The sequence below is a fragment of the Miniopterus natalensis genome, chromosome 14 (assembly GCF_054644295.1).
Source record: "Miniopterus natalensis isolate mMinNat1 chromosome 14, mMinNat1.hap1, whole genome shotgun sequence".
Lineage (NCBI taxonomy): Eukaryota > Metazoa > Chordata > Mammalia > Chiroptera > Miniopteridae > Miniopterus > Miniopterus natalensis.
This window is the reverse complement of record NC_142094.1, coordinates 10,021,389-10,037,249: the sequence shown is the minus strand read 5'-3', so window position 1 is coordinate 10,037,249 and position 15,861 is coordinate 10,021,389. Positions and strand designations below refer to the sequence as shown.

Below are 15,861 nucleotides of genomic sequence, written 5' to 3'. Positions count from 1 at the left end.
TTTTAACTGCTGAGTCCTGCACCCATAAAAGTCACTGGCTCACTGTAGGTGCTCAATCTCTCACTTTACCTACAATCTTGATAAAATTAATGTAACAATGCTTTGCCACATTAAGGCAGTGCCCTCTGTGCTCTAAAACTTACTATAAACTGTGTTCTAGGTTCAATTTTGACACAGGTGACACTAGGAAGTTGAAAGGACTTTTTTGTTCTTGAGCATAAAGGACCTAGCAAAATAATACAAGAATTTTCAAAGAAGTTTTATAAAGCCCTTATCCTCCACCAACTTCCTACTCTCTCTCAGTCCAAGTTCGGTTCATCCAGTCGAATGCCCACCCGCAGCGTCCGAAAGGTCTGGAATACACATTCCCAGAACTGAGGCAAGGGCAAAGGCAGGACATTCATGCCTCTGCATCCTCGATCCTGTACAGTGCCTTTCCTGACATTCTTTCTTCAGTCTGGAAGTGACCTTTAACGTGCAGCTCACTCCCCAGCTCCGCCAGTTGTCTCGACTCACGTTTCTTTGCGGCCGACACGTATTACTGAGTGTTCCGACCTCACGGCTACTTCGTGGTTGGGGACGACGCGGCTTTAAGCTAAAACGTTTTCTACGGAATCCTACTTGGAATACATTTACGTGTAAAGCTGGGCTCTCCCCTTAACGTAGGGCCAAACACACAGCCCACCACACAAGCAAATAAATGTGTGGGAGGAAAGAAAAGGCACAAAGCTCGGATATAAAGGGAAGGAAGCATGCAACATCTGAGCCCAGATCAACCACAGAGAGCGTGTCCGGGGTCCATGGCTCCAAAAACTCCTTCATGCTTGACGAAGCGACAGCGAGACACACCAAACGCACCCCTGACAGTGCAGACTGTGAACACCAACAGAAAACAGACCGCAGGGCGCGCCGCACGCCCCGCGTAGTCGCAAGAATCAGTCAGAAAAGATCGGAAGCTGCGGCCGATACTTACGCGGGACGCCGGCCAAATCCGCGTGCGAGTAACCAGCTCCGCCGGCGCCAAAAAAGCCGGCCAACCCCCCGGTGGTTTTGTTGCCGCTCCCTCCGCCGCCGTCCATGGCTCGCAGCAAACTGCCCGTCGGCCCCTCGCCACTGCCTCAGGCCGCGGTCGTCCGCTTGGCCGTCGCGCCTCAGTAACCGCGGGGAAAGCCGCGTTACTACCGACTCCTTCACACGCTGACCTTCCGGGCGCCGGTGTCCGCTAAGCATCACACTTCCGCTTTGCGACGTAGTACGACCCGGAAGCCGGGCGCGCCTAACGGCAGCTTTCCGGTGGTGGGAAAGTGAACGGAGCCAGAATCAGGGCGGCGCGTCCTGAGGCAGGCGGGTTACCTGTGGAAGAGGGAAGGCAGGCGACTGGGTAGGGCCTGGCTCGAGCAGCCGGCGGAGCAGCGCTGCAGAAGCAGGCAGCAGCAGAGAGGGAATGGTGCCCGGAGGCGCCGAGGAGGAGGCGCAGTCCGTCCCCCAGGGTTAGTGAATGAGGCTCTCCGCCCGGGCCGGCCCGGGGGCTGTGCGGTGCGGGTCCCAGCATGAGTGCGGGCCCCGGCTGTGAGCCCTGCACCAAGCGGCCCCGCTGGGGCGCCTCTGCAACTCCTCCGCCGGCCGCCTCGGACGCCCGGAGCTTCCCCCGCGGGCAGAGGCGCGCCCGCGATCCCAAGGACGCTCCGGTGCAGTTCAGGGTCCCACCTTCCGCGTCAGGCTGCGGCCCGGGGTGGGCGGGACCGCTCCGAGGCAGCACCACCTCGCTTGGTACGTGGGGAAATAAACATCCTTGCCCTTTGTCTCGGCCCAAACCTTGGTCTCTGTGTGAGGACACAGGGGCTCCAGTCACTCCTGGTCTAGTGTGCACCACTCTTGAGGTCCCTTTGCTGAGCCACGAAAGCCACTTGTGGGGAAATGGAGCCACATTTTTCCCGTTGTGGTGAGAAACCCTGATGAGCAGTCACAGGGCGGAAAATGGGAGGCTCCCCCTGTTTTCTTTACTCAGGTTTGACTGAGGAATTGTCTTAGTCATTAGGGAAATCTAATTGTGTATGTGAAACTTCAGCCTCTTGATTGAAAGAAACTACAAGGCAACTTCCGTCTATTAAGGTTCTGGTTCCCTAGGTGCAGAGCTGTTAGCCTTAGCTGGCGCTGTACTTGACTCTGGTGTATAGGGTTGAACGAGCGAGACTCATTTGGCCTCTGTCTTTAGATCCTAAAATTTACGAGGAGAGTTAGTTACATAAGTCAGCATAATAAAAGGTAATGGATGTTTTGATATCTGGTAGGAGTACCTAATCCAGTCTGGAATCAAAGATAATCTCCTAGAAGATGAGATGCTTAATCTGAGGACTGAAGAATGATGAGTGCGCTAGGTGAAAAGGATGCTTGCTGTCAGGGGAGAGCAGTGAGAGATGGGACTGAGAGCTAGGCAAAGACCAGATCCTATTGGGACTTGTAGGGTTATGCACTTCATATATAAGGGCAAAGAGAGGCTGATAAAGAGTTTTCAGTAAGGGAGTGGCTTGATCAAAGGGATATATATAATCTTTTGGGGGGTGGGGATAAAGATCTCTGTGCCTGGTGTGTGGAAAATGAAGAATGGATTGAAAGGGAGCAGAAGTGCAGGCCCAAGACTGGTTAAGGAGTTAGTCTAGGTGGAAAATAAGATCATTTTTACTTAGCTGTGGGCAATAGGGAAGGGGTGAAGTGGTTTCATGTAGGAGAGAATGGGGTATGTGGGTCTGTACTCATAAGAAGTATATCTGTGCTGTAAATGAAGGTTTGGGAGTTTTTGGCATAAACATGGTAATTGACGCTATGGAAGTTAGATCATATGAAGCATGTAGAGGAAATAAAGGTGACCTAGGATGGAAACTTTAGGAACACTACCATTTAAGAGTAGACTGACGAGAAGCAGCCAGAGAAGTAGGAGGAAAGCCTGGCTTTTGTTATGTCATGGGGGAAAGATAGCATTTCAAAAAGGAGGTCATGCAGTCCTCTGGTGAGTGGTGTACACTTTTCTCAGGATTTAGAGGCAGTGGGGAGCAGACCTAAACTAAGTTGAAATATGAGCAGGATTTGCTGCATAAATCAGAGAGAGAGCAAATTATATAGGCAGAGAGAACAGCATGTGCAGGAGGTGGTAGGACTGGAGTGCAGAATGACAGTATCAAATGACACTGGAAAAGTGGGCAAGAGCTTATCATGGACAAACTCGAGTGCCATTTCACAGTTTTTGGTTTTTATTCTGTGGCTAATGGGGAGCCACTAAAAAGCTTTTAAGAGATATCATTTGGTTAATATTCTAGAGAAGATTGCTTAGACAGTGGCCTTTGGACTTTTTAAACTGTAATCCAGTTTAAATTTCACCTAGTACACAGAGCAAGGAATATATGTCATATTTATAACAAATAAATTTTTTGTGAAATAATACTCTTACTATGTTTGATACATTTTTATGTTGTCTGAATTATTTCATTAAAAAATGTTGGTCATTTGTAGTTTATAAAACACAGAGAAAGGGAAGACTATAGGCAAAGAGACCAGTTGCAAGAAACAAGTGTAGTTGTCCAATAAGTGATGTACCTGTTCTTCTAATGTTGGTGCTGTTTTGAAGATGGAGGGGAAAGGATGGGTTTAAGACTTCAGATATAGATTTTAGAGGACTTGGTGAAGGAGAGTGGAGGGGAGGGGGAACTGAGGGTGACCTCCAGGTATTGTATCTGGCCTACATGACAAGCTAATTTGTGGTCCGATTAACTTTATTTGCAGATAAAAGAGGAAAAGTTAGTTGCAGGTGGTAGGGGGCAGTCAGTCCTCACCGGTTGGATTTTCTGCAGAAATACTTTCTGCAGAAGATGAACCAAATTAATACTTAGGCTGTACTTTATGTGTATAGATGTTTTCAGTATACCGTCACAGGATGCCAATTAACAAAACATTCAAAGTCTAAATCTACCAAGAACTGTTATTGTTTTCAAATTTTTGAATTTTTTTTAGGAACTTGGTATTTAAAATTTTTATGTATAGTTACCCTAGGAGAAGTAGGAGGGATAAGGAGGTGAATATTTTTTTCAGTATCTTTAAATTTTGTGTTATTTATCTTCCTGGGCATATTTCTTACATTGATTGAAATGTTCATATTCTGCATATAGGCAGAATCTAGCTTGCCATTCATATTCTGATCTGATAGCTATGGAATGATTTTTCCAGTTGTGTTGCTGTGGGTGCTACCTTTTTCTGCCTGTTACAGCTACCTAGAGTTTCTCTCCCCACTCCAGAAGTGGCCCAAGTGTAGGTTAGTGGTTGGTGAAAGGGGGCCTGGAGCTGGCTTGTCCACTATTCCCCATCCTTTCAGCCTTAGGGCTGTCAAAAGCATCTTCAGATCTCTTTCCTCATCTCAAAAACTCCACTACCCATTGCCCTTTGGTCTCACCACATCCTTCCTTCCCATACCTCATCTTGCTGCTGCTGGAGGAAAGAGACTTTTTGTGGAGATGCAGTGTTCCTTTGATATGCAAGCGAATTTTACAGATTTTGTACCTTTTGCCTGATACCTGTAGCACCTGAGTGATTTGCTCAGTGAAATGTGCTGATTACTGAGTGATGTTACTGATCAGGTTATGTGTAAATGGTGTGAAGTCAGAATAAAGTTGGATGACTACTGATCTCAGTGAGAAAAGTGATTGGGTGGAAGTACTGGAAGAGAATACATTTGTTGAGTTTCTGCTCTGTGAGACTGGACACTTAATATTTTCTCTCATTGATCTACATAAACCTTGGAAGTAGGTATGTTAACCACATTTTATAGATCAGAAATTAGAAGCTCAAAGAAATGATGTACTACTAAGTGACTGAGCAAAGATCACAATATAAAATCTGTTTGACTCCAGACCTTGTATTTCATCACCTGTTGCCTCCCTTTTTGTTTGCTGTGATTATTTCTAGTTAAAAGGAAGAAATTCCCAGGAAACCTGGGACGCATCATTTCATGCTTGCTTTGGAAGCCAAAAGGAGTGGTATTAGAAAGAGAAGTAGGCAAACCTTTCTATGGGGCCCCCAGAAGGACTGAGGAATGTTTTACTGGCAGGAAATATCCATCCCTCACCTGTTGCTTCTCCTCCTTCATCCTGTTCTCGGGTTTCAGGAATGGAACCATAATAGGGAGCCTGAAGCTAGAGAGGGAACCTAGGCTCAGTTGCCAGAGCTTTAGGAGAGAGCCCTGCCCTTCAACTGCGCTGGAACACTTCATAGTTTCTATGGAGTGATGTAGGCAGTCTTTAGGGTTTATAACTTGTTGCAGAGCTGTTTCACGTGTATTTAGGAACCTAGCCATTGCACGCCATTAGTGCTTACATTTATGGAAAAAAGGTGTTTTAAATATTACACTGACAAAAAGTGAAGTTTTGTCGGTTCATTGCTGGCTTATAATTTGAGGATTTTCTATACTTGCTGTATTTAATACAATGAAATTAAGTAAGCGAAAATGGAACTACAGAAAAAGTCTCAGAATCAATTGATTCATCTCTTACTCCTTTCTGACTGAAACTGATTTTTTTTGAAGCCTGATCTGCTGTAGAAGTACTAACTTAATTAAATCACTAAAGAAAAGATATTTAACAAGAAATACCAACTATATATGTAATTGCTTTTTTGAAAGAAACTTTTAAAAATGCTGAACAGATTTTTACTAGTTAGAATGTTAGTATTTTGTGGAAGGTACAAATAATGTGACACTCAATTACAGTGATAAATTGTTGATTTTCATATATTTGGGACAGCATCTGTTTTGCTCATGTTGTGTTTATGGAGACATAAGTAGATGAGAATGAATCTATGATTTAAGATGCCTAGATTCTTACATTGCAATTTAGATACTAGTTGAGACTGTTCAAGATTTTGTGTCTTTATACTAAAATATTATATACATTTAATCTACATGAAGCACATTAAATTTTGAAAGCATGCTTATTTCTGATGCTTATATAAGTTGTGGCATACATTTATTTATGTTGCATCTCTCTACTGAGTCACTGATTTTACTTTTGCTACTACTGTCTGCTGGTCATTTCTATCTAGTTATCTTACTGGCAACTCAAATTTAGTATGTTCAAAGTTGACTTAATCATAGTTCTCCCCAAGTCCAGATTCCCTCCCATATTTCTATTTAATGCTTTCGCCATCTTTTAAGTCTCTCAAGCTTAATACTTAGTGTTACCTTTAACTCCTATGATTATGAAATCTTGAATGACTTACTTCTCAACTTTTCCTCTCTGTTCTCACAAGGATTACTTCTAGTCCTTGGCCAGTAGTTCTCCAACCTAATTGGTCATCAAAATCACTTTTTGAAAAAAATACAGATTTCAGCTCCTTTCACATCTCCATCATCACACATAGATTCTGATTCAGTAGCGCTGAGTGTGGTCCTGGGACCTATTTATTAGCAGCCTCCTGATGATTCAGATACTTTGGGAACCCCTGACATAGATCAGTAGCTTTCTTGCTGGTTTCTACCAGTGGGTTTTCTTCTTGCACCTTCAGGTTTGCCCTCCAGGCTACATGTATTATGCATTACTGGGAGCTTCCTTAATTTGAATTCTGGAATTTCAGCTCTGAGTGTGACTTTTGACACTTTATTGTCATCCCAGGAGAGATACTATTAATTTGCATGTTTACAAGGTAAGGAATCTGAGACACAGAGAAAGGACTCTTCAAAATCCAGTGAGAGAGTCAGGATTTGAATGCAGGTGGTCTGATTCTAGAGCCTATACTCTCATCCATTAGGCCATACCAGCTGTTTTAGAGGCTGGTTGCTTTCTACTCTATGACAAATGTATTTATATTTATGTTCCTGTATTACCTCCCATTGCTTGAGTGTGAAAGGAGTGATTAATCTTTTTAACCCACAGAGCTTAGCATAATGCCTTACATGTATATATGCTGCTATAAGTATTGTCTCTTTGAAGGCATGTATGCATAATACATTAATGTTTTCGATGTTTTTTTGTTGTTGTTTTTAACAGTTTTCAAACAAAAGGCTATTACCAGTTGGATGGATACTAAAGGAATCAAGACAGCTGAATCAAAAAGGTACGGAAACAGAGAGAAATGAATAATATGATATGTGGGTGTTTTATCTTTTTAAAAAATAGTATGTTTTTATTGATTTTAGAAAGAGAAGAAAGGAGAGAGAGAGGAAGATACTGATGTGAGAGAGCAACATCAATTGGTTGCTTCCCATATGCACCCCAACAGGGGATCGAACCCTCAACCTGGGTATGTGCCCTGACCTGGAATTGAACTGGCGCCCATTTGGTGCATGGGATGACGCTCAGCCAGTTGAGCCACACCAGCCAGGGCTGGATCTTTTATCTTGCTTCATGTTATTTTCTCTCCTTGCTCTCTCAGTTTTTTAAATCCACAACTTTTTTTGAGTCTCCTATATGCCAAGGACTGTCCTATATACTTGAGATACAGAGTTGAAGGAGAAATAATTCTGTCTTTAAGATACTTGTGGTGGTAACAGATACAGAAACACATGATTGCAGTAAGTCCTCGCTTAACACTGTCAATAGGTTTTGCATTTTTAAGCAAAATCACATATAATGAAACCAGTTTTGCTATAGGCTAGTTGGTATAAACAAGAGTTAAGTTTGTATTGCATTTTATCAACATTATAACAAAATGACATTGAATGAAATGATGTTGTTCGAGGACCTGCTAATATTACTTTGTGTGATAAATGCAATAGTAAATGTTTAAACAAGGTACAGTAGTAGTTAGCATATAGAACAAACAATCCACTTTACCTTTGTAGGAAAGACTGCACAGGAAGTGAGTGAAGTTTAACACTTCATTCTGGAAGGTATTTACTAGGCATGTAGTTGGGGAAAGGGCATTATAGACATATGTGCAAAGCCATGGCGTCATGAAAGAATGCTGTATGCTCAGGTAATCACAAGCAATTTAATAATTGTTGTGACATTGTTGGAATATGGTTGGGTAAGTGGTTTTTTTGTATCATAAGTTCTTTCTATTATAACGTAAGTTTTATTTTGTCATTACTTCTTTCTATTTTCTTATAGTTTGCATAGTAAAGAAAACAACAATACAAGAGTAGAATCCATGATGAGTTCTGTACAAAAAGATAACTTTTATCAACATAACATGGAAAAATTAGAAAATGTTTCTCAGCTAAGTATTGATAAATCACCAGTTGAAAAAAGTACACAATATTTGAACCAGCAGCAGGCTGCCACTATGTGTAAGTGGCAAAATGAAGGAAAACACACAGAGCAGCTTTTGGAAGGTGAACCTCCAACAGTAACTCTGGTATCAGAACAGTTCAGTAATGCTAACGTTGATCAGTCACCTCAAAATGATGATCACAGTGACACATATAGTGAGGAAAGTAGAGACAATCAACAATTTTTAATACCTGTAAAGCTTGCAAATGCAAAGCAGACTACAGGTGAACAGGCCAGAGAGGCCAGAAGCCACCAGAAATGCCAGTCCTGCCACCTTGTGGAAGACTGTGCAGGTTGTCGACAGGAGGAGAGAGATGTGCCAGAGAGTCCCTTGTCAGACATTGGCTCAGAGGATGTCAGTACTGGACTGAGAAATGCCAACAAATTGAGTAGACAAGAAAGTAGCCTAGGAAATTCTCCTCCGTTTGAGAAAGAAGGCGAACTCGAGTCACCAATGGATGTAGATAATTCCAAAAATAGTTGTCAGGACTCCGAAGCAGATGAGGAGACAAGTCCAGGATTTGATGAACAAGAAGAGAGCAGTTCCTCCCAAACAGCAAGCAAACCTTCAAAGTTCCAAGCAAAAGAAGCTGACACGGAATTGAGGAAACGGTCCCCTGCTAAGGGAGGTGAAATCCGGTTGCATTTCCAATTTGAAGGAGACAGTTGTGCTGGAATGAATGATTTAAATGCTAGACTGCCTGGAAGTACTTGTAGCCTGAATGTAGAATGCAGAAATTCCAAGCAACATGGGAAAAAGGGTTCTAAGATCACAGATCATTTCATGAGAATTCCCAAAGCAGAAGACAAAAGGTAATTTTCCCATTAGGAGTATCTCCAATAGTGTAATGCGTTTTGTAATTTTTTAAGAGAGGTTTAGCAAAGGTATGGTTTACTCTGAAGCAAAAGAAACACTTGTTTCTTGTTATCTATTTATGCTAAACTTAAACTTAGACTCAAAATTTTTAATTCTAAAAAGGCCAGAAACGGGAAGGAAGGTGTAAATAAGTATTATTAATCAGATTTTTAGTTTCATGAAATTTATGTGAGTTATCAGGACATAAAAATATTTGATTGATAGCAGCTACTGTTTATTTAACCATTTCCCTATGCCATTGTATACTACATTTTTCTCTGATGCTCTGACGGGCAGTCAGGTGGTATTGTACTTGCTTCGTAAATGAGGAAATTGAAATTTGGGTTAGAGAATTCACTGAAATTATGTAATTTGTGGGTGGTAACACGGAGTTAAATCCCAGTCTGTCGAATTACAAAAAAATACTAAAAATTACATTTTTGCAGTTATTCCACATGGAACCTTAAAGCCCACTCTCTATTATTTCTGTAATTTTTTTTCTGTCAAAGTTCACTTCAGTGAAGACTACTGTCTAGTGTCCTGAGAAGTAGCTGATACTAAGAACCATGACTTATTTGGCAGTGTCCATTTTCTTAATGGTCCTTTTTTTAGAAAGTGATTTACCTGTGTTTGGAAATTCCTCCCACAGACTATTGAAAGTGAAATCTTGAGTTTTACTGTGAGCTTTATAAGTTTTTTCTTTTTTAAAAATATCTTTATTGATTTCAGAGAGAGGGAGAGGGAGAGAGAGAGAGAAAAACCTCAGTGATGAGAGAGAGTCATTGATCAGCTGCCTCCTGCACGCCCCCAGCTGGGGATCCAGCCCACAACCCGGGCATGTGTCCTGAGCGGGAATTGAACCTTGATCATAGGTCGATGCTCAACCGCTGAGCCACGCCAGATTAAGTTTTTCTCTTAATTGCCAAGGAGAAAGAACAGGTTTGGCACATTTTAAACAGTAACATTCTAGGTAAGTTTTGTACTGTGTATCCAAGTGAATTTAAACAGTGCTTTGTGACTGAATACATTTGTTTTGACCTTAGAAAAGAACAATGTGAAATCAAACATCAAAGGACAGACAGGAGGATCCCTAAATACGTTCCACCTCACCTTTCTCCAGATAAGAAATGGCTTGGAACTCCTATTGAGGAGATGAGAAGAATGCCTGGGTGTGGGATCCAGCTGCCTCTCTTGAGACCATCTGCCAGTCACACAGTAACTATTCGGGTAGGTATTACCTCTCACCTATATAGAGAGAAGGCTCTAAGTCTTGATTTCTTGCGTTACTTATTGTGTAAGACAGACCAAGGCATTGAAAGTGATTCTCTTTTGTGCTTATAAAGTACTGAGAAGTCTACAGAATGTAGAAACATCATGATAGCTTAATACAGTACTTAACAAATCTGTAAGATGAATCATTGTCAACTGATGAGTAAATTGAAATTTTTTATATTTTTAAGAAAATTTATTAGATTAGAAAATATGTATATATATTTAATTGACAATATTTATGGAGCACCCACTACATGTTAGGTACTGAATTAGTTCCTAAAATTCAAAGTTATGGTTCAGAATCTTCAAATTATTCTTCAGTTTGCCCTCTTTTCTGAGTGTTAGATCCTTCTAGACACCTCCATCACTCACTGTCCACTGGTATGTCACACTCAACATGTCTAAAACCAATCTCATTTTAAAAATTGTTAAATATATATAATATAAAATTTACCATTTTAAACATTTTAAAATGTATGTTTCATCGGCATTTAGTACATTCACAGTGCTAAACAACCATTACCGCTATCCATTTTCAGAAAGATTTCATCATCCCATACATAAAGTTGGTACCTACTAAACAATAACTTCCCATTCCTTGCAAGCCCTTGGTAGTCTCTTTCATACTTTTTGTGAGTTCCTTTATAAAAAATACATCATATTGAGATATATAAAATTGACCCATTTTAAGTGGTCTATTCAGTAATATTTAATGAATTTACTGAGTTAGACAACCACCACCACAACCCAATTTTTGAAGATTTCTATCACTCATTGGATAGTTTTAAATAGTAATCTTATTTATTAGTCAGTCTCTGTTACTAGATTTTATAGGTACTGCTTTTAAAAAATCCCTTTTATGGTACAGCTTAGTCTAGATGTGATTAAATATTTCAAAGTACAGAATTCTTTAGCATGGTTAGAGGTGGAAGCAACATTTAACAGGGTGGTGGGGTTTGAGCTGAGCTCCAAAAGATGAGCAAAAATTTCTGAGGTGGAGTTAGTAAGGCAAGAGAATCCCAAACAGAGGCATAACCTTTATAAGAAAAGCATGTGTAGTTAAAAAATATTTCTTTTAGGAATGGAAAACAGTTGGTTTACAAGAGCTTAGAATTTGGCTGGGAAATGGTAGTGGAGAAGACTTGAAAAGTGTACTGGGTTCATGCCATGGAAACTGGGCCTGACTCTGTAGGTAATGGAGATCACTAAAATGCCTGTGTAGACAGTAGTAGTGTTGTAGCAAGATTAATCAAACAGCTGTATGTAAAAAAATAAAAATAAAAAATTGGAATGAGGCTGCACTGGAAACAGGGAAAAGAAATAAGAGATGAAAAGTAAGGAGATAGTAATTATCAAAATGTGCTGCACTGAAGTGGTTTGGGGTTCTTTTGAAATTTGACTCGTTTCTTTTCTAAATTATATTTTTAACTATGAAAAACTGATAATAAAAGAACTAACAAACAATTTGAAATTGTGTTTATTAGTTTAGATTTGAAAATGCTTAATACCGTATTTAACTAATAGATTTACCAAGAGAACTCATTTTTGTACAGACAATAGAATTAAGATTCTCTTGCTACTGCTGTTTAACTGAAGTTTTTTTTAAACATCAAAATAACAGTTAAATTAGCATTTGCAACTATTTAGGTGTGTGAGTAGGATTTTCTTAATGTGTAGGAGATATAAAAAAGTAAATAGGAGCTTAAGCTGTCATCCCTAACTCCCAATTTCAAATATTTGCATTTCATAAAACAGTTATTCTCATTTATTGATGTTAGAGTAAGGAAAAGTTATTATAAAAATTATATTTATAAAAGGTTTTTATTTTCTTTTAATGATTTCATGTCAGATTTCTTAAAGAGGTATGCTATTTTAAAAAGTTTGAAGATCACTGAGATAAGGTAATAACTGTGGAGATAAAAAAGAGAAAATAGCCCAGCTGGGCGTGGCTCAGTGGTTGAGCGTCGACCTAGGATCCAGGCAATTGGGGTTTGATTCCCGGTCCGGGCACATGCCCGGGTTGTGGGCTCACAGCCGATCAATGACTGTCTCATCATTGATGTTTCTATCCCTCCCTCTCCCTCTTCCTTCCTCTCTCTGAAATCAGTAAAGATATATTTTTTTTAAAAAAGAGAGAAAATAGGTGGTCACATTATTTTGAGATAAAATTGATAGGACATGGTGAATTCTTAAAGATTGGGTGGTAAGGGAAAAGGAGGCATGGATAATGCCTGTAATATTAAGAAAAGGGTAGATGACTGAGAATATGTTAATAGTGAAGATTTGGAGAAAAGATTGGCCGGGGAGGTGATATTGTGACTTTTTCTCCCTTTACACTGTCCACAAAGAAAACCTAAAGCATCCTATACCATAATTATTTAATCTCTGTAATTATTATGTATGTATTTGTTAGATATCCAATGACCCATGAATTTTAAACATCTTAAAAAATTTTTTAAATATTATTACAAAAGTAATGCAGGGTCATTGAAAAAAATGCAACTATTATATGAAGGTATATAACATGAAATCCTTAAAATCAAAACCTAAATCTCTCTGCCCTATTCCAAGAGTTTAACATTTTGGTGTATTTTCTAATAGATTCTTTTTTCTGAATATGGTAATACAGCATATGTGTAATTAATAGTTATTAAATAAACATTTCTTAGTTGTATTTCTAAGATGCCAAATATTAATAAAGATTTTGAAGTAATAAAATAAAGCTGATATTTAGCATTAGAAATATAAGGCAGTCTGAAATTTCATGGACATGACACTCAGTGCTTGATTACCTAATACATGGATGAACACACACATAAACATACACACAAACATATGCACGTAGAGGCACACACATACACACATGCATGCACACACACAAAGCATATTCCAAAGCAAATTCTCATGTATGTATTTCCTGTGTGGAAGCTGGACTGGTACCTCTTCTGTCACCACAGATTACATGGACCATCTTTACAAAATCACCTTTGGGGTCTCCATCTGGAGGTGAAGATAATTTCAGCATAGTTGATGACTTTTTGCTCCTGACTATTCTTTCCTTCTTGGAATATGCTCATCCTTTGGCTTCAATGTCACCATATAATCCTAGCTTTCTTCCTACCTCCTTATTTACTTCTTGTGTTCCTTTAGCTCTTCTTCTCTATGTGGCTATTCCTCAAGGTTTATTCACAGGTCCTCTTCTCACTCTCTCTCTAGGTGTTCATCCACAGTTAGGATTTAAAAAAGAAAAAAAGTATGTTTTTATTGATTTTTTTTTTTTTTTTAAGAGAGAAAGGAAGGGAGAGGGATAGAGAGAAACATCAGTGAGAGAGGAACAGTGGTTGGCTGCCTCCCACACGCCCTCTACTGGAGATTGGCTCTCAGCTCAGGCATGTGCTCTGACTGGCATCAAACTGGTGACCTCTTGGGTCATGGATTGACGCTCAACCACTGAGCCACACCGACTGGGCCAGTTAGGGTTTTAGTGATTACTTATATAGGTGGCCTACAAATTTATTTCTCTTGAGTTGCAGACTTTTCGTGAAGCTGCCTATTTTTTTTTTTTTTTTTTAATTCTTACCCAGGACATGCTTAGAGAGAGGAAGGGAGAGAGATAGAAACTTTGATATGAGAGAGAAACATCAATTAGTTACCTTCTGTATGTGTCCCAACCGGGGATCAAACCTGCAACCCAGGTATGTTCCCTGACCAGGAACTGAACCTGCAACATTTCAGTGCTCAACCAACTGAGCCAGTCCAGCCAGACATGAAGCTGCCTATTTTATGGTCTTTTTTCCCATGAGCTATTCCCTTTTAGAGGAACAGTTTTTCGTTTCCTGGTTACCTTCTTTTTATCCGTTGGAGTTCAGCTCGGTTGCCGGTTCCTCAAGGCAGCCTTCTCTACACACAGTTAAGCTGAAGTTATGTAGAGTTCTTAATGCCACAGATCTCTTCTTTATAGCATATTACAGTTGAAGTTTTACATTTATTTATGTGGTTATTTGATTATCTGCAATGAAGTACCAATTTATGCTACAACATGGATGAACCTTGAAAACATATGGAAAGTGAAAGAGGCCAGACACAAAAGGCCACATATTGTATTATTCTGTTTATATGAAATGTTCAGAATAGGAAAAATGTAAAACTTTTGTGTTTTATCTATTTTTAATTTTTTTTGTTAAAATATAACAAGATTTTTTTTCATTGATTTTTAGAGAGAATGGAAGGGTGGAAGGGGAAGGGGGTAGAGAGAGAGAGAAAGAGAAACATACATCATTGTGAGAGAGACACGTCAATTGGTTGCCTCCTGCATGCACCCTGACCAGGACTGGGGATTGAACCTGTAGCCCAGGTATGTGCCTTTGACTGGGAATTGAACCCATGACCCTTCTTGCTCAGGCCAATGCTTTAACCACTGGGTGACACTGGCCAGGGCAAAACTTTTGTGTTTTAAAATATCTCCTTCCTCAATCATTTACTGAATGCTTATTATAAATAGTGTGTGTGTGTATATGCATACACACACATGTAAATGTATATATAAATGTGTATATTTACATATATGTGTATACACTATACATACAAAAACACATGCCCAGCCGGTGTGGCTTAGCAGTTGAGCATCGACCTATGATCCAGAAGATCGGGGTTCGATTCCCAGTCAGGGCACATGCCTGGGTTGCAGGCTGGATCCCCAGTGGGCGGCATGCAGGAGGCAGCCGATCAGAGTGACTCTCTCTCATCATTGATGTTTCTATCTCTCTCCTCCCCCTCCCTTTTCTGAAATCAATAAAAATATATTAAAAAAATTTAAAACAAAATAAAAACACACATGCCATTCACTTTAGTAAATATTCAGAATACAAAGTTAATATGTTTGTTATTCTCAAGTTTAGAGTCAAGCAGGGGAAGGAAAAAACTGTGCTCTAGTATGATAGTGATCTAATAAAACAAGGGAATAAAGTAGCTACCTATTTAAAGTTTCTGAAGACTTCTTAGGGGAAATAAAAATTGGGCTGAGTGTTAAAGGTCAGAATAGATATTTAACCAGATAGTGTTTGGATAAAAGAAGATGTTAAAAACTGGAAACATCATTTGGAAGTATATGCAGAGAGGAGCCATTGTAAGATTAGAAGCCTGGGAATACTTGAGAAAGATGATGTCATCCCCAAGTGAGCATGAGATGTGAAGGGGAATGAAGTCTCTGGGAACAGCTGGAGTGAGGGAAAGGGGTAGCAGGCTGTTGGCAGCAATTTAGGCAAGGAAGAGTGAGGATGGGGCCTAGGTGGCACAGGGATGCGTGCCCAGGCCTGGTGAAAGGCTGGTGAAAGGGAGGCAAGGAGTGCACGCAGCTGAAGATTTCTCAAATAGGAGCTGGTCTGTACTTTATAGCATTTGCTTTGGCTGCTTTTTTGAATTCTGGATGATACAGCTAGTTTTTATGCACTTACAGTTTTCTTGTTCATCTCTATTTCAGGT

At 40.0% G+C, this 15,861-nt stretch overlaps 2 protein-coding genes across 4 annotated transcripts in view; one reads left to right on the top strand and one right to left on the bottom strand.

Annotated features, from left to right (window-relative positions):
• Positions 1-1,215, bottom strand: part of LOC107527965 (mitochondrial import inner membrane translocase subunit Tim23) — a 31,472-nt gene extending 30,257 nt beyond the window's left edge. The window contains exon 1 of one of the 2 annotated variants that reach the window (XM_016200865.2): positions 974-1,215. In XM_016200865.2, coding sequence (XP_016056351.1) covers positions 974-1,079 — 106 coding nt within the window. In that variant the 5' untranslated portion in view covers positions 1,080-1,215. The remainder of the gene's footprint in view (positions 1-973) is intronic. The other variant, XM_016200864.2, reaches the window with a different exon arrangement.
• Positions 1,216-1,478: 263 nt separating this feature from the next.
• PARG (poly(ADP-ribose) glycohydrolase) overlaps positions 1,479-15,861 on the top strand; it is a 142,612-nt gene continuing 128,229 nt past the window's right edge. Inside the window, exons 1-4 of one of the 2 annotated variants that reach the window (XM_087824258.1) lie at positions 1,479-1,490; positions 7,029-7,095; positions 8,091-9,065; positions 10,152-10,339. In XM_087824258.1, coding sequence (XP_087680384.1) covers positions 7,058-7,095; positions 8,091-9,065; positions 10,152-10,339 — 1,201 coding nt within the window. In that variant the 5' untranslated portion in view covers positions 1,479-1,490; positions 7,029-7,057. Of the gene's footprint in view, positions 1,491-1,515; positions 1,771-7,028; positions 7,096-8,090; positions 9,066-10,151; positions 10,340-15,861 lie in introns of those variants that run through there. The other variant, XM_087824257.1, reaches the window with a different exon arrangement.